The sequence below is a fragment of the Tachysurus fulvidraco genome, chromosome 15, assembly GCF_022655615.1.
Source record: "Tachysurus fulvidraco isolate hzauxx_2018 chromosome 15, HZAU_PFXX_2.0, whole genome shotgun sequence".
NCBI classification, from domain to species: Eukaryota; Metazoa; Chordata; class Actinopteri; order Siluriformes; family Bagridae; genus Tachysurus; species Tachysurus fulvidraco.
Window position 1 is genome coordinate 21,867,047 of NC_062532.1, and position 18,924 is coordinate 21,885,970.

General features: G+C 39.1%; 1 protein-coding gene across 5 annotated transcripts; it reads left to right on the forward strand.

Annotated features, from left to right (window-relative positions):
- Positions 1-1,352: 1,352 nt before the first annotated feature.
- Positions 1,353-17,690, forward strand: LOC113652241 (deleted in malignant brain tumors 1 protein). 5 transcript variants are annotated; one of them, XM_047800971.1, is made up of 10 exons: positions 1,353-1,651; positions 3,264-3,293; positions 6,153-6,467; positions 8,057-8,365; positions 9,505-9,813; positions 10,014-10,235; positions 10,384-10,707; positions 13,166-13,354; positions 14,625-14,939; positions 17,176-17,690. In XM_047800971.1, the coding sequence occupies exons 1-10, from the start codon at positions 1,621-1,623 to the stop codon at positions 17,193-17,195; spliced, it is 2,064 nt and encodes a 687-aa protein (XP_047656927.1). In that variant the 5' UTR covers positions 1,353-1,620; the 3' UTR covers positions 17,196-17,690. The 5 variants fall into 5 exon arrangements, with proteins under 5 accessions (XP_047656927.1, XP_047656928.1, XP_047656926.1 ...); XM_047800972.1 differs by having other exon boundaries at positions 10,017-10,235; XM_047800970.1 differs by having other exon boundaries at positions 1,354-1,651; positions 9,957-10,235.
- Positions 17,691-18,924: the final 1,234 nt, after the last annotated feature.

Genomic DNA, 18,924 nt, shown 5'->3' on the forward strand with positions numbered 1-18,924 from the left:
TTTTCTGTTCTGCTCCGACACTTGTTACACATTCAAACGCACAAATGTTGTTTCTCTTGTACTATGAAATGAAAAAAGCTCGAACTCGAATTTATAGAATTTAATTTAAACAGTGATCTTTTAGTTGTAGATCGTTTTACACCAACACACATTTCTTGAGTTGTTGCTTTCACACATTTGTTTTTTTTTTATCTCTCAAACACCACCATGTGTTATATTTTAGCAAACAGGGAAATATTTTTATTTTACCTTTTGTCACAAATGAACATGATGGAATAAGTTCAGCATTTAAAATGCTTACTGTCGAGTTGTTCCAGAGAAAATACTCAGGCTTCTTTAACTAACTAGAAAAACATTCATTGTTACTGATACAAAATCACTAAACTGAAATGTAAACAAAACTGTTTAAGAATTTATTGAGCATTTACATTTTCTAAAAATAGTCATTTGTCTTAAGAAGTCAGCTTCAGTCAGACGAAAGCGTCAAGTAAATGATAAATGTGGATTTAAACACAAAATTAATTTGTGTACATTTACTTCAGACTTTTTCTGGTTACTGGTTTGTCTCATTAACCAAATGACTTTTCTGTGTCCAGTGAAATCATTTGATCAGCTCTTCTCCTTGGATTGTACAATTCAGTAGGTTTTATACTTTATCTCATTATCAACCTCTTCATGATTTCTAGAACATGAAAACACACTTAAATAGGAAGTAGACAGGAAGTAAAGAAGGACATCAGTCAAGTAACGGGATGAAGGATAAAGGTCAGTTCAACGTTACACTCACAAGCAGACTTTCTAAGGTGTTGCTTTAAAACATGTAGATATGAGATTTGTGCCAAAGTTTCACTTTTAGTTTCCTTGTTCTGCCTTTTAAAAAAGGAACTAGTCAACTATGAGCACACTGTTGAATGCTGATACAGAAATAAAACTACATTTAAAAAAGTATTTTTGCTAGTGTAACTTTTTTTAAAAACAAAACAACAAATTAGATTAATTTATGGAAAAGTATGACTTTGTATTATTATCTATGCATAAATCTTCATAATAAAATCAAAAATCTATTTTACTCTGATTTTGCTTTAGAACAATCAGAAATATTATAAATATTGTTATCTACAAGGTTAGTTCATGGGAGGTTATGGAGTGACATGTTGATCATAAAAATAAATATCTTGAGGAAGAATGCTGTTCATCCTTCCAGGAAGATAAATGATCCTGTCATTGCCTGACACTTTACATGTACCCCTTATGTTTCTTTTTTTTGTCACTTGTCTGTTAGGAGACAAGACAAGAGGAAGTGATGAAAGGAAATGAATATTTTTGACACTTGGTGTACTCTGGGGGTTTGAAAAGGTTTCGCCTACAAGTGTGCTTCGAGCTGGTAAAAAAAACCTTTTGGGCTGTAAAAAAACGTAAAAGATTTTAGATGCAGCAAAATAGTTTGAGGTTTTTTGACTCAGTTTAACAGGAACTGACCGTAGAAGAAACTCCACCTCTTTGGTTGCATGAAGAAACATAAAACATTGCTTGTCATTACCTCATGAGGTTCATTGTGAGAAGTAAGCAGCAGTGAATGTTGTAATTAACATCAAACTGATTTACATCTTAAGGACCAGGATGATGAATCTTCACCTCACTTTAACGCTCGGTAAATTCAACATTTATATCAATAAGTTTGTCTTATAATTAATATTATTGTATAATTTTCACATTTTACATGTGTGGGGAACATCCTTTGGGTTTTTTATATATATATAATATATATATATAATATATAATTTTTTAAATAATATATTTCTATCTTTGGAATATAAGTAATATATAAATTTCTTACTATCCTTTGGATGATGTCAGAATTTAAATATTTCTTTTACTGTGAAGACATTCTCCAGATGAGGACATTTACAGAGCAGGTTTACTTTTAACTGAAGTCTAACAAAATTTCAATACAATAATTATCAACTTTTTTAAAAAAATGTTTATTATCTTTCTCAAAAGGAATAAAAATGAACTTTGCACAAACTTAGAAACAGTAAGTAACAGAAATCTGTGTGGTTTATAAAGTTATTTATAAATAATTTGATATTTTTGATTACTTCACTTTGACAGAAATGTGGAAAACAGATGTTTTAAATTTTAAAGTATTTCAACTGTGTTTTTAATTGTCCACAGTTTTCTGTATATAAAAACAGTGTCTCTGGATTGTGACATATTTGCAATGTGCCAGAGATGTTTTACTTCTCATTTTCTGAATTGCTGACTTTGGTAAAATGCAGGAAACAGAAGTGATCCAAAAAGAATGGCAAAAGTTTATTCTTTCTTATAAGCGTCAGACATTTCCATTGGTCTGTTACTATAACAACAGTAACATAGTAAAAAAAGATTGTTAATATAAAGCTATTAATTGCTGCCTCTCTACTGTCAGAGTTGGTAATAGAAAATTAATCAGCACCATCTGACCAATCAGAATCCAGTATACAGTAGCTCTCTTGTATAAATACAATTATAGAGTATGTACTCTTTTTATACACTTGCCATCTACTTTGTCAGGAATCAGGAACACAATTGTACAGCTATCCAATCAGCCAATCAGGTGGCAGCAGCACAGTAGATAAAATCCATCAGTTACAGGTGAAAATCTTCATATTATTGTTCACATCAAACATCAGAAAAGTGAAAAATGTGATCTGAGAGACTTTAAGCATGGTGTAGTTGTCGGTGCCATATGGGCTGATCTGAGGATTTCAGAAACTGCTGATCTCAGAATGGTGTGAAGGTGGAAGATCTGCCACCTTGTTGATGAGAGAAATCAGAGGAGAATGACCAGACTGGTCTGAGCTAACTGGAAGTTAGAAATTAGCACACATTATGCTACAGTGAGCAAAAAAAACATCTCAGGAAACACAACATATTAAACTTTGCAGTGAATGAGCTACAAGGTTTCACGTCATGTCAGCCAAGGACATTAATCTGATACTATCCTGGGACTCAGACTCACACTGATTTAAACTGATTAAAGATTTAGAAAAAAAATTCTGGTCACAAGCTCTTGACCTGTAGCTGGGTGATATTATACATTTTGCTGCTTCCACATGATTAAATAACAGCATAAATATGTGTACAGGTGTTGTTCTTAATAAAATGGACAGTGTATAATAATATTTACCCATTTTCATAACGTGTTCTAATAACTCTGTAGACAGCTTTGGTTTTTCCATCACTGGCTTCATGAACTTCCTCCTCTTTATTTCTCTCTACAGTCTGTGTTCTTAGAGCTTCTGTGCTGGCTGGTAAGTCTAATTTTCATTTGAATGCACTCAATTTACTCTCTAGATCAGACATCCAACTCACCTTCTGCCCAGGTCACATCAGCAGTTTTTGAGCCTTTGAAGTACTATAAACTATTGATATAAAAGGTGCATTAGAAAAAAGTAGGTGTGTTTTACAACATTTCTATTTTCTTACTCCTTAATTAAGTGGACACATATCTACACCTCCTAGAGCTAGAGTTAGCATTAGCAAAGCCGGTCATGACATCAATTTAAAGCATTCATGACCTTGCAATTGCTTGAAACTGAACTTAAACTTATAAGTACATGAAATTCATCTCATGCTCATTTATAAGAATAGCCACAGAACTATAAACACAGTTTGTTCTGAAAAACAAAGTTTGTTCTGAACTTTCAGCTTGCTAGCATATTGTTGAGAAAGTCGTATTAATTAACAAATAATTTCCTGAAAAGGGATAAATAAAGTATTTCTGATTTAATAAAGGAGGGAAAATCTGTGTATCTGTTTATATACCTACTCATGTGTAGTGTGGCTGTTATTAATTTAAAAACATATATAGTGCAAACAACTATTTTTTTTGTTGTGTGTGTCAGTGTGTTTAAGGCATGAAATATTAATCTAAACCATTTGATGAATTGATTAATCTGATTATTGTAAGGTGAAGTTTTGTATAATTGATACGGCATCTGTGAGTCATGTGTTTGTAATGGTTTTTGTGTAATGTGTTGTTTTCTGAAGGTTTGTGAGTTGTGTGTTGTCTGTGAGTGTTGTGTTGACTGATGGTCTGTGAGTATTGTCTTGACTGATGGTCTATGAGCGTTGTGTTGACTGTGGGTGTTGTGTTGACTGATGGTCTGTGAGTGTTGTGTTGACTGATGGTCTGTGAGTATTGTGTTCATCTGCCTCCTATAGTTCATTACGCTTGTTGTTGCAGAGACTAGTCATGTTCACTAATTCATACACTAGTCATTACTGTGGTGATGTCCACTAGTCAGGCTGTCAGGAGAACAGTGATAAGGTCCTTATGATTGTCACATTTTTAATTTGCTTTTATATTTATTTGTCTTTCATTCTTATTTATGTCTTTAACTTTCTTATTTAATTTTGTTAATCTGTGTATACTGTGTATATTTACATACCATTTCTTTCTTCTCTCCCTCTCTTTGGGGTGGCAATAATTAGTCTATAGAAATGAATTTATCAACCTGTGAACAGAGATGAGGTAGTGGGTTTCGTAAAATAGTAATGAGCTAAATTTAAAAGGTGTTATTTAACCACCGTGCCGTCCACGGCACAACAGGGAAAATGACCACTAGGGGATGAGTCTGAAGCAACTTCGTTGTAGCTTTTAAGCATTAAATCCTCTAAATACACGGTTAAACTTATTTTTGTATTAAAGCTTAGACTCTCAAGATTTTTTTAAGCCCACACAGAAAGCATAATATGATTTATAGCCGTCATACTATTTGAATCAAAATTGGTAGTGAAAATTGGTAGAGTAATATTTTTCAAAACAAATGCTTCACAAAAATCCCCAAGGAACTGGAATCTGTAAGCCTTTTAATCCAAAACGCTTTGGTCGCCTCGCAAATATTCCGTTTCTGACCGAAAACTGGAACAGCAGTTCACTTCCGTCCATTGTTTTGGCTCTCACTTCTCCCATGAGGCTTCTAAAACTACACTGTTGTGTCAGATTTGTAGTCCAGGGCCTAACGAATTAAACAAGCCCTCACTTGAGCCAATCGGCACTTGTAGTGCAGAGATAGACGGCTGAGAAGCCAATGATGTCTCTCCATCCTATGTGGGAACCCTCCATTTGACTGACAATTCCTCCAGTAGCAATGTAATGATCCAGGACCTTTACAGCTCTTTAGCCAATAAGGAGACGATTCCAACGGTATGCAACATGACACGTCCCTGAGGCTTCAGAAAAAGTTGCGCAATGGGTTTATTGCGCAATTCTTGACTTTTTCACACTCACACAGCTCAGGGTGTCAGGTTACAGGCCTTTTTTCACAGCAGACTTCTAAGCAGAGAGGCTCTCTTTGTTTTAGGCCTTTTAAACTGAGCATGCAGTCTTTTAATTCAAAGTTATACAGTAAACAACTAAACAAGAAAAACATGACCGGACGGACATGTCCGTAGAAAAATATTTTTATTGAAGCCATTTTTGCGTCTTTTGACTTGAATTTTTTTTTGGTGAAACCCAAGACATGTGGCTATGACCCTCAGTTGTTATTTGGTTCCTAACATGTTCCAGAGCAATAAGATTAATCAGTTTATCAGGTAAACAACTCAGACGGAAATCAAAACCTTCCATTCTAGCCTCTGTAACTTTGTGCCAGTAAGGCCTAGAATCAATCTGACACTTGTATCTGAAAGTAGATAATCTCTTCTTTCCAATGAGATCACCCCTGTGTGTCAAAGTATGTGGGAGCTGTACCACTTTTTGGTGGGTATGTCATGTAGGCAAAAAACCTGCAAAAAGAGGGCGAGTGCCTTACTGAGTTACATTTAATGCTCTAATGCAAATTATATTATTATTCATTATGTGAACGTCATGAAATCTTTATTGATAAGGGATTAGAAATGAGAGAAATGGATTCATATGAGGTCAAACAGACAGACAGACAGACAGACAGACAGACACTTTATTGATCCCGGAGGAAATTCAAGCATTCAGTAGCAAACATACAGAAAAAATAAGTTTCCAAAACAAACACAGTAACTAAGTAAAACCCCACCTCCACCCTCTCACCCAAACATGCAAATGAGGTAAGTATGCTATAATATTCTATACAATAATAAGATTCATTATGATTAATTAACATGAACATACTTTCTGATGTTTGTTTTAGATGGTGCTAACATACGACTCAATGGTGGCAACAACTTCTGCTCTGGTAGAGTGGAGATCCTGTATAATGACCAGTGGGGAACAGTGTGTGATGACGACTGGGACCTGAATGCTGCAGAGGTGGTGTGTAGACAGATTGGATGTGGTAAAGCTGTCACTGCCCATCAAAGTGCCCACTTTGGTCAGGGAAGTGGTGAAATATGGCTGGATAATGTTCAGTGTTCTGGAAGTGAAAGCACCATCACACAGTGCACTCACAGAGGATTTGGAGTACACAACTGTGGCCATAGTGAAGATGCTGGTGTTACTTGCTCAGGTAATTAGTTTTATATTAAAATATATTAACTATATTTTATATTAACAGCTGTGGCCAAGATGGTGCCGCTGATGGCAGCCTCAGCACGACTCTCTCTAGTACTTTCTTTATTTTTGTTTTTTTTTTGTTTACTGTCTGTGTGTTGGTTACCCTACCATGATAACTTACAATAGCACATAGATAACTCAAATGCTGAAATGGATAAATTTTACACTTTTATCCTATAAATGTGTTCATTTTAAATTTAATGCCTGGTATAGAACTAAAAAAAGCAGGCACAGGCCAATAAATGGCTGAAAAAGCAAGACATTTTTAACAGATTCAGCTGGAAAAACATCTAGCTAATTAAGTTAATTGCTATCGGGTCTGTAACATGATTAGATATAAAAGGGATGTCTTAGAGAGGCAGAGTCTCTCAGAAGTAAAGATAGGCAGATGCTCTCCCATCTCTGAAAAAGAGTCTGGAATAATTTAAAGACAATGTTCCTCAATATCAAGTAGCAAAGTCTTTCTAAATCTCATCATCTCAGATTTCATGGAGAACTCTCTGTGCATAAGGGACAAGACCGAAGACCTTTATTGGATGTCCGTGGGGCCCTCGGAATCACTCATCGACATAATTGTGTCAATGACATAACTAATTGAACCCAGGAACACTTCCAGAAACCACTGTCAGTGAACACAACCCACTGTGCCATCTGCACATGCCAACTAAATCCCTATCATGCACAAAGGAAGCCATGTGTGAACATGGTATAGAAGTGTCGTTGTGTCCTGTGGGCCGAGAATCATTTAAAATAGACTGTTTCAATGTGGAGAAGTGTTCTATGGTCTTACGAATCCAAATTTAACATTCTTGTTGGAAATCACAGAGTGTTCAGTTAAAAAGCCAGCATCTCTGATGGTATGAGGTGCATAAGTGCATATTTTCTGGGTAGCTTGCATGTTTTGGAAGGCACTATGACTGCTGAAAGGTTTTAGAGCAACATGTGCACAACTCGGGGGGCACGGTGGCTTAGTGGTTAGCACATTCGCCTCACACCTCCAGGGTAGGTTCGATTCCCACCTCCGCCTTGTGTGTGTGGAGTTTGCATGTTCTCCCCGTGCCTGGGGGGTTTCCTCCGGATACTCCGGTTTCCTCCCCCGGTCCAAAGACATGCATGGTAGTTTGATTGGCATCTCTGGAAAAATTGTCTGTAGTGTGTGATTGCGTGAGCGAATGAGAGAGTGTGTGCCCGCTGTGATGGGTTGGCACTCCGTCTACGGTGTATCCTGCCTTGTCTTAGGAGTATCATTAATAGTCACTGATAATTAAATAACATAACCTACAAACAGAGGATGAGGTGGTAATCTAAAAAAGATAATCAATTTGGATTTAACTAGTGTTTTTATGCAGGTTAAGTTACTCAATGCAAATAGTAGACCTTTAATTTTTCATTATATACATTTTTTTTTGAGAAATTAAAAGGATTTGTAATTATTAGGACTAGAAAAATGTAATCAAATCAGTTCAATTATTTGGGAATATTGTAATGAGTGTCGTTATCATTAAGTAATACTGGGATGCATTTTGCTGTTTGTCTTGTAAGGTAGTATACGACTCATTGGTGGCAGTCACCCCTGCTCTGGCAGAGTGGAGATCCTGTATAATGGTCAGTGGGGAACAGTGTGTGATGACGACTGGGACCTGAATGATGCAGAGGTGGTGTGTAGACAGATTGGATGTGGTAAAGCTGTCACTGCTCATCAAAGTGCCCACTTTGGTCAGGGAAGTGGTGAAATGTGGCTGGATGATGTTCAGTGTTCTGGAAGTGAAAGCACCATCACACAGTGCTCTCACAGAGGATTTGGAACACACAACTGTGGCCATGGTGAAGATGCTGGTGTTACTTGCTCAGGTACAGTAATCTCTTATATTATGACTTTATCCTCAGTGCTACTATAATGCATGCATTCAGATACGAGAGCTAAAATATTATACAAACTGAAGCTGGGGTGCACGCTCATAGGATTATATAACAAAGTATTTTATTCTGTATGTACTATAACGATTTGTCAATTATTCACTTTTTTTGATTAGTTAAAGGAAAAACACATCATACATTTTATTTATTTATAATGGATGTGTAACATCTGTTAAAGTTTATTCTTGTTATCATGTTACTATATCTGTTATAGCAGATACACAGTAGCTCCATCACTAAAATATAGTTTTTCACATTAGAAAAGACATTACTATAAAGCTGTTATAGAATATTAATCGACAATTTGTAGAAGTTCAACAGTGCTGTGGGGTTGTGGGCTGTTATACACCGATCAGCCAAAACATTAAAACCACTGATATGTGAAATAACATAATAAAAACATTTATTATCTGTTAAATTGGCACCAGTCAAGTGGTGAGATATATTAGAACAGTCAGCTGTATAAGGTGATGTTAGAAACAGGAAAAAACAGGCAAGCATGAGGGTCTGAGTTACTTTAATAAGTTACTTTAATATTTGTGGCCAATTGTGATGGCTAGACAACTTGATCAGAGCATCTCTAGTACAGCAGGTCTTGTGGGGATTTATGCAGTGTTTTGACCAAAAACTGCTTGTTTTACCAAAAGTGGTCCAAAGAAGGGCAATCAGTGAACCAGAGACAGGGTCATAATAGCTCAGTGATATTCATGGGGAGTGAAGGCTAGTCTAGTCTAGACATGTCTCACTGTGCATGCACATGTTTGTACAAAATCATTTTTCAAATTAAAATGCTATATTTTATATGTCTTGTGTGTCCTGCACTTATCAGGTTTAAATTTTTTGCCCTGAATGCAGTCATTGTGTGAAAGAAAACGTGCAAAACTTTGGCCACATTACATTTTTTCACTGTAGATACTTAAAACATATTTGATTGTTCAGCTGAGAATCTATATTAAATTCAGTTAGGATATCTAAGTACAGTTTGTTTCTAATATTATTTATCTCAAGCTAACTGGTACAATCTTAAATAATTAATTAATAAAACCCTTCTGTCTTTTCATATATTAACTCAGTCCGAGAGATCAGGCTGGTGAATGGTCCGAGTAAATGTTGTGGTCGAGTGGAGATCCAGCACAGAGCCCAGTGGGGAATAGTGTGTGATGATAACTGGGACTTAATGGATGCAGAGGTGGTGTGTAGACAGCTTGGATGTGGTAAAGCCATCAGCTCTACTCGAAAGTCCCCCTTTGTCCAGGGAAGTGAACCAACCTGGCTGGGTAATGTTCAGTGTACAGGAACTGAGAGCTACATAGATCAGTGTTCACACAGTGGATTTGGAGTAAACTGTGGACGTGATGAACATGCTGGAGTCGTTTGCTCAAGTAAGTTAGTGTTGTGTATTTGTATATATATATGTATGTATGTATGTATGTATGTATGTATTTATGTATTTATTTATTTATATATATTTTGTACCCTGTTTAAAATTAATACACTTACAATATTACAAAACATATTTTTTAAGACATGCAGAGTCCAACACTAACTTGGATCTCCACAAACTCTGTTGTCTCACCTGGAGAAGTCCTTCAGTTCACATGTACCACACCCAGTCCATCATGCATCTCTGTAGACTTCAGTTTTTATAAAACTGGGACATTGATAATGAAACAGACTGCAGAAACTACAACAACATTTACTCTGACTGTAGATGCCTCACATCAGGGTCAGTACACCTGTGACTACTCATACAGGGAAAGTAACTCTACTTCATCCAGGAGCAACGCCATTAACATCACTGTGGGTGAGTGACATTCTCTGGACATTTACTGCCAGTGCCATACAGTATTTGCAGCTAAAACCGCAATCTATTTTTGTAAATTTCTTGAATTTCAGTAGCTCTTTTATATTAAAATATTAATTTCTGATAATCCTTGCTTGTTGTTTTACAGTGAACTTGCAGCAGCCCAATATCTCCTTCATTGCTGCTGATGGATGGTACCACTATGGGCCTGAAAGACCAGAAATGATCAGGGGCTATGGCTTCTCCATCATCTGCTCCACTGAACCTCAGTATGCAGGAGGTTCCTTCCACTTGGGTTTCAGTGAATCCAACATCTCCAGAACTCAGTCAGCTGTTAACCACTCAGCTGTCTTCCTTTTTCCTGAAGCAGATTTTGATCATCAGGGAAACTACAGCTGTATTTATGAAGTTAAAGTGTCTTCACGTACCTTTACCTCCACTACCACAGAACAACTTTTTGTTGCTGTTAAAGGTATATTAAAATAAAGTCTATTTTTGTGCTTTGCAGTTTAGTATTTGAAAAACTTGGTATGAGAGTAACAGCAGAATGTTCACCCTGATGGACTGTTTATCATCGCAGTCCGTCAGGGTGAACCTGAATTCGAGATTTCAATCATGCAAATCTCAAGTCAGTGCTCCCTAATTTCTATCAAGATGTGAACTTTGCTACGAGAGGTGAAAACATGCTGGATCTTGTTTACACAAACATTCCTGGCACGTACCATGTGGAGCCCCGCCCACACCTCGGCTACTCAGACCACATCTTTGTTATGCTAATTCCAGCATACAGACCACTCGTCAGACGCTCAAAACCGGTTCTAAAGCAGGTGAAAATCTGGCCAGCAGGAGCCACCTCTGCTCTTCAGAACTGCTTTGAGTGCACTGACTGGAACATCTTCAGGGAGGCTGAAAGCAGTTGACTGTGTGTGCCGCTGAGGACTAGAGACCTAGCCTTCAGACCAGGGACAGGGCGGCCCTAAGAACAGCAAGGGCCAAACTGTCCCAAGCCATCAGAGAAGCAAAGCGCGCCCATGCCCAGACAATCCACAGCCAGGTCCAGGACAGCGGAGACACCCGGCGCATGTGGCAGGGAATACAGGCAATCATGAACTACAAGACAGCTTCACCTGCCTGTGATAGTGATGCCTCCCACCCAGGACAATGTAACGGCAAGGAACTGTCCCCCGATGACCAGGTACTCTGTCTATTCACGGCCGACATGAGATCATCCCCATGCAGAGTTAACCCACAGAAGGCTGCTGGACCAGACAACATCTCTGGCAGGGTGCGCAGGGAATGTGCAGAAGAGCTAGCGGATGTCTTTACTGACATCTTCAACATTTCCCTGAGCAGCGCCTTTTTCCTATGTGCCTCAAGACTACCACCATTGTCCCCATCCCAAAGAAGTCCGTCCCATCGCACTCACACCCATAGTGCTTCGAGAAGCTCATCATGAGGCCCATCAAGACCCAGTTACCACCCTCACTGCACCCCCTACAGTTCGCGTATCGTCCAAACCACTCCACAGAGGATGCCATTGCCACATCCCTTCATTTAGCCCTCACCCACCTGGATAATAAAGACACTTATGTACGAATGCTGTTCATAGACTTTAGTTTAGCATTCAACACAATCATCCCTCAGCACCTGATTGGGAAGCTGAGCCTGCTGGGACTAAACACCTCCCTCTGCAGCTGGATCCTGGACTTTCTGACTGGGGGACCTCAGTCCACCTAGATCGGGAACACCATATTCAGCACCACCACACTGAACACTGGAGCTCCTCAAGGCTGCAAGGTTGGAGTTGTGTGATGGTGTGCAGGCATGGGTCAGCAGGGTGAAGAGAAGGGGGCTCAGTACACATCCTTTGGGGCCCCCAGTGTTCAGAGTGATGGTGCTGGATGTGTTGCTGCTGACCCATACGACCTCAGGTAGTATGGGTCAGCAGCAACACATCCACAGCGGTTGGGCCGATATGCAAACTGGAAGAGGTTCAGAGAGGGGTCGAGGACAGACTTGATATGGTGCATGACTAGCCGTTCAAAGCACTTCATGATGATAGGAGTAAGTGCAATAGGACTGTAATCATTGAAGCATGATGGAGACGGCTTTTTCGGGACTGGAATGATGGTAGCAGCTTTGAAGCATGTGGGGACAACAGCTTGACTGAGTTCCACTGCACAGTGTCTCAGTACATGCCCAGGAATGTTGTCAGGACCCGGAGCTTTGCGTACATTGATCCTGCTGAAGGATCTCCAAATGCTATCCGGGGTCAGCATCATCACCTGGTCACTGGGAGGAGGTGGAGTTTTCTGAGCAGTGGTGCTGTTTTGCTTCTCAAAGAGAGCAAAGAAGGAGTTCAGCTCGTTCAGCAAAGAGATATTATTGTCACAGGTCCGTGGTGGGGGCTTGTAGTCCGTAATGTCTCTGCTGTCGCTGAATTGATGGGCTATCCTCCTTGAGTACTGCCTCCTAGCCTCTCTGATGCCACAGGATAGGTTGGCCCTGGCTGTCCTCAGGCCCACCTCGTCGCCAGCTCTGAAAGCGGCATTCCACGTCTTCAGCAGTCTGTAGACCTCCCCTGTCATACTCTTGGAGGTCTGTGGTGTTATTGCATGTGGCTGCCTACTTAAACATATTCCAGTCGGTGGTGTCAAAACAGTCTTGAAGAGCCTCCAATGACCCCTCAGGCCACACTTGAATTTGTTTCTGAACTGGTTTGGTGACTTTAATGAGTGATCTGTATGCAGGCATTAGCATGACAGTGATGTGGTCTGATGCACCAAGGTGGGGGAGGGGGAGGGCTTTGTAGGCTCCTCTCTGTCTGGTGTAAACAAAGTCTAAAATGTTATTACCACATATTAGAAAGTTAATGTGTTGGTGTATTTCTGGAAACACACTCTATAAGTCTGCATGATTGATATCCCCAGCTATGATGAGAAAAGCATCAGGGTGTGCTGTCTGCTGCTCACTGATGTGCTGGTACAGTTCATGTAGCGCATCGTTCCTGTTGCTGTTGTTGGAGTTTGGGGGAATGTATACAGCAATGAGCAGAATGGCTGTATATTCCCTCAGCAGATGGAACGGGCGGCACTTAATACTCATAAAGTCCATCAGGGGTGAGTAGCGTTTGCAGACCACAACAGCATCGCAGCACCACGCATCATTTGGTGTAAACACAAAGCCCGCCACCGCAAGTTCTTCCTCCCGTGACGAGAGCTCTGTCCGCTCAATAGCATGTCAGCTGATCGAGCTGAATAGCGTCATCCAGAACACTGCTGCTAAGCCATATTTCTTACAGTGCTCCGAGCCGGACATTTTATTGTCCAAAAAATGGTACGTTAGTCAGTTATGATAGTGGGGATAGCTGATAGTGGGGATAGTGGCCTGGACACCTCCGCGCTTACCCCTCTTCTGCTTTCTCTCACACCTCTTGTGGCACTTCTGCTGCGGGCGAGATGCAGTAGTGTGGGTTGGTGATGGTGTAGTCCTCTGGAGCAGACCGAGGTCCCACAGCTCTTCTGCGTGCATGGATTTTAACTCCAAAAATGTGGTTCTGCCGACATCCAGCAGAAACTCATGGCCGTATGCACACTTAAGGACAGGTGGACGCGATGTAGATGTCCAAAAACACTGCGACTCACAAGGTGAAAAACACGAAACACGTTTTTTCGGGAGCGAAAGAAGCCACTGGGTGTGCACGCGCCACTATTTAAGGCAGTGAAGGGTCTGTGTGCCGTTTGTTGTCTGTTAGCATTGTGCTGTCTGTGATAGTTTGTAAGTATTATCAGACATTGTGTTGTATTGTATCATATGTGTTCAAGTCTGTCTTGCTGCCTATAACATTACATAGCATAGATTAGTCTTGTTCACTAATTCATATACTAGACAACACTGGAAGAATGTCCACAAGTCAGGCTGTCAGGAAAACAATGAAATTGTGCTAATGATTGGTACTTTTTTAAATTTGTATTTACATTTATTTGTCTCTTTTTTATTTTTAACTTTTTTAATATATGTATTTTTTCTTTTTTCTTTCTGTCCCTTTATATACCAATTCTTTCTTCTGTCCCTCTCTTTGGAATGGCAATAAATGCCCATAGAAATAAATTTGTTAACCTATGAACAGAGACGAGGTGGTGGGTTTCTTAAAATAGTAATGAACCAAATTTGAAAGGTGTTAATAGTTGCATTTAATAATAGTTGCATTTAATAATAAATAGCAGATTATATTTATTATTCATTATGTGAGAGTGTTGAAATATTTAGTGATAAAGGATTAGAAATGAGAAATGGATTCATATGAAGGCAAACACTATAATATTCTATACAGTAATAAGAGTCATTATGATTAATTAACAGAAACGGGCTTTCTGATGTTTGTTTTAGATGGCGCTATCATACGACTCGCTGGTGGAAACAACCCCTGCTATGGTAGAGTGGAGATCCTGTATAATGACCAGTGGGGAACAGTGTGTGATGACGACTGGGACCTGAAAGATGCAGAGGTGGTGTGTAGACAGATTGGATGTGGAAAAGCTGTCTCTGCTCATCAGGATGCCCACTTTGGTCAGGGAAGTGGTGAAATATGGCTAGATGGTGTTCACTGTTTTGGAAATGAAAGCACCATCGCACAGTGCACTCATAGAGGATTTGGAGTAAACGACTGTGACCATGGTAAAGATACTGGTGTTATTTGCTCAGGTAATTAGTTTTATATGAAACTATATTAACTATATATTTTAGTAACAGATGTGGCCAAGATGGTGCCATTGATGGCAGCCTCAGCAAGACTCTCTCTAGTACTTTCTTTCATTTTGTTTATTGTCTGTGTTTGGTTACCCTACCATGATAACTTACACTAGAGAAGAACTGCTTAACATTAGGCAGGTTACGCCAGACACTTTTTCACTAGATTTACAAACACAGAACTCTAAGTTGGAGGAGTAGCTGTGCTCTATGGTACATGGAGGACACTCCGGTGGGGGAAGCGTGCACTATTGAAGCTGTGACAGAGGGGATTTAGGAAACATTGCTTGGTGAAAACAGCAGGAAAATATAATTGGTGGCAGTCTGTTTGGGTAACTGCGTTTAGGCCTCTCATCAATAATTCTTAACAAAGAAGAAGCCTGTGCTAGCTGGTGATGTTTATTGGTGGATATGTCCAAGAGCTAAAGCCTCTTTGATATATTCATCCATGGCTTTATGCTCTAGAGAGAGAGGAAAATAGCCTATCCCTGAAGGGGAACTGCACCTGGAATCAGGTTAAACGCACATAGTCAAAGGGCCTATAGAGTGGTAAGGCCTGGGCCCTGTTCTTTTGAAAATACCTCCTGAAGGCCCTAGTAATCCTCTGGAACTCTGGAGGTCCAAAGGATCCTATTTTAGTGGGTTGTAAGCACCCCTGAGGCAACTCTGGGGTGTATTGTGGCCTCCACAATGAGATTGAACCCATGGACCAATCTATATGGGTGCCATTCACCTGGTGTGGTGCTCAATATGTTGTAAGAAATAAAAAAATGTGCGTTAAAATAAAAGGCTGATGGTGAAGATCTTAATGAAGAACAAGAAGTTTATTCCAGTATAGCAGTGACAAAATACATGAAGTACTTTTGGTTCATCGGAGTCAGTAAGAACCCCGAGCAAATCCTTCTTAAGCATGTTATACTGTTTTCCCCTTTGGCAATTTAAATGAGGTTCTGCTTTGAATATGTATTGAACTGAGTGTCTCCCTAATGGCTGGGTCACACATTGTTATCTAGCCAGATGTCTTTAAATGTTAATCATGGTCAAGTACACCTTGGCTTGTATTGTTACAATTGTTATCAACCATATGGTCACTTTAAATGGTAATCACGGTCACGTAAAACCTTTGTTTGTGGCAGTCCATGATGTCCTGCTGTCGCTCCCATATTTATAATTAAATCAAGTTTATATGTTTATGTAGATTCCTAAACGTATTACCTTATGATACTTAAACCTTTATAGGAATGAGCTCTTTTAGATGTGTATCTTGGAGTGGAATTTTGTACAGTTATCTGGAAGTTCTTATAATGTAGAGAGTTTGGAGCAGTCTGGGTGGTTATGGGCCCGGAACTCAGAGGTCACCCATCTGGGGCCGAAACAGGCAGGGTTTGTAGAAGGACCCGAAAGGGAATCTCGAGGCTGTGGGCCATCCCCTCATTGATGAAATTGCCCACAGCCCCCGAGTGTGGGCAACTGAACGTGGACCTTTTGCAGTTTTAGGCCTGCAGCACACAACTGCTTTGGTTCAGGAGGTGTCTCACCAGCAGCCAGCTCATCCTTCATCTCCTCGGAGAGGCCCTGTCCAAAAGTGGCCTTGAAAGCTTGTTCATTCCAGCCTGAGCTACATGCTATGGTTCAGAAGTCAATAGTGAAATTTGCTACCAAGCGGACACCTTGGCGCATCCTGAGGAGAGATGATATCAGACCCCTTCCAACAGAGGGGTGATCAAATGTGCTTTGTAGTGTGGCAATAAATGAATAAACCATGGGGTCTTATTTCAGATGATGCCACACTGCTGGATCCCCTGCCAGAACTTTGCCTGTTAGTAGGTCAATCATATAAGCTATCTTATCCCTCACTGTAGGAAACTGGGAGGACTCCATTTTAAATAGAAGGGAGCATTGCAGAATGACTGGGTTAGGGTTGCCAAGTATAGTTGCACCAGTACTTTTAGAAATTATAAATTAATAAAAAGAATATTTAATTATTCAATTTATAAAATATTAATTATTGCCAAATTTCTGATGCATAAGAATACTAAATACATTTAGGATGTAATCAACATTGTTGCATAGTTTTGTTTAAGAGCACAACACAAATGGTTTTATTTATAATTTGTATTATTCTTGTGGAAATTGAATTTTTATCTAAAATCTGTTAATTTGTGTGTATTTTGTCACAATTAATTTGTAGGTGCTAAAAAGGACATATGAGTGTCACCAAGCAGAGGCAGAAACAATTTTCTACCGGAAGGATGATTCTAAGGACTTGGATAATGACTACATTAATGCAGAGCGTGAACAATGAAGTGATGCAGATGATGACTATATTAATGTTGATGCTGAGGAACAAAGAAATGACTATGAGCATGCAGAAATTTAAGCAAAGCAGAGAGTTCTACAAAGAGATGTACAAATGTACAAATGTACAGATGTAGTAGTTCATTTGGTTTATGGGTTCTTTCTAGTGTAACTTAAAGTAATTAAAGCATAGTGGTTAAAGCTAAATTTAACATTTAATTCACATTAAAGTTTGATAAGGTGTGACATTTAGACTTAAGTAGAAGTTAGTGAACCTTCATCACTGTAACATTTCATCCATTTTTACTTAATGTGAGTTTATAAATGTTATTTTTTTATTTTATTTTTATTTTATTTTGCTCACTTATTTTCTTAATAAATTCAATTTGTGTTCATCTTTAAAAGTCATTCTGATGTTTGAATTTGATTATTAATTTTTGGTATTTTGTTAGTGTAGAGACAAATGGGACTAGTAGGAAAGTTTAACCGTGCTGTTTTCCGCTGGGGTACTGGTATTGGAGTAAAATCAAGCATTTCTTTGCATTAAACTGGATGGGAAAACTCACTTTAATAAATGTAGTCTAGACAAGTGCTTCTGATACAGTAGCTGTGATATTTACTGTGCATTTTAACCCACCACAGAAACAGGAACTGGACAAAAAATAAACTCATCAGATGCATGGGATAAAGTATGAGGATGCTGAGGCTTTGCTTCAGTATAATGCTTTGTAAATTCAATATTTTTATCAATGAATTTTGCTTGTTCTTAACATTAAGACAATCATAAACAAAAAAAAATCTAAATACATATCACAGTTAATCATTTCTAGCTGATGTGCTGATGAGTTTGTATAATTAAACATTAATACAATAAAATACAAAATAAAAACAAATATCTAGTTTTTCTATGATGTAAAACTCAGGACCCAGTGGTGGGGTCTAGGTCCAGATTTTATAAACTGATAATGGTATGGGGAGAGGACCAAACCGCCACAGCACAAATCTCCTAGAGAGCAATTTCCCTAGTCAGAGTGCAGGACAAGGCAATACACCTAGTGGAGCAAGCCATAATCCCTAGCAGTGAAGGTGAAGGCACACATCAGGCCTCATAGGCCTAGGTGATAGCTACCACTACCCTGCATAAGGTGCTGCTTGGAGACCAGATTGTTTTTTTTGCGGCCACAAAAGCAGATGGAAGGGATATGATTTACCTCACGCACTCGAGGGATAGGCGTAAAATCTGAGAGCCAGAACCAGAACTTGGGTGTCAAGTTTTTCTTGATATTTTAACCATATATAGCTGACATAGTACATAGTGACATGAAACAGGACCACCTCCTCTTCTCAACTTGAATGTGTGTGTATTCTGTGTAACGTTTCGTACACATTCCCCGCCTCTCTCTCTCTTTTTGCTTCTTTAGCTTCTTGTTTCTTCTGCTTTAAAATAGTTCTTCATCATTACCTCATTCCCACACTGACTTTAAATGCTTGTGCTGCAGTGAGCGGTTCTAGACAGACCGTGCAGGCAGCAGCAAAATAAATGCCGTTATGATACCATCTAGTGTTGAAAGAAAAAGTGAGAGTGAGAGTTTGTGTGCAATTTTTTTTCTCTTTTGTCTTGGACAAAATGCAAATGATTTAC

Excerpts from the sequence above, each read along its gene's own strand:
- LOC113652241 (XM_047800970.1), top strand. The coding sequence starts at position 1,621 with ATGATGAATCTTCACCTCACTTTAACGCTCG. Across the intron at positions 1,652-3,263 it reads TCACCTCACTTTAACGCTCG|TCTGTGTTCTTAGAGCTTCT; the intron begins GTAAATTCAACA and ends TTCTCTCTACAG. Across the intron at positions 8,366-9,504 it reads TGCTGGTGTTACTTGCTCAG|TCCGAGAGATCAGGCTGGTG; the intron begins GTACAGTAATCT and ends ATATTAACTCAG.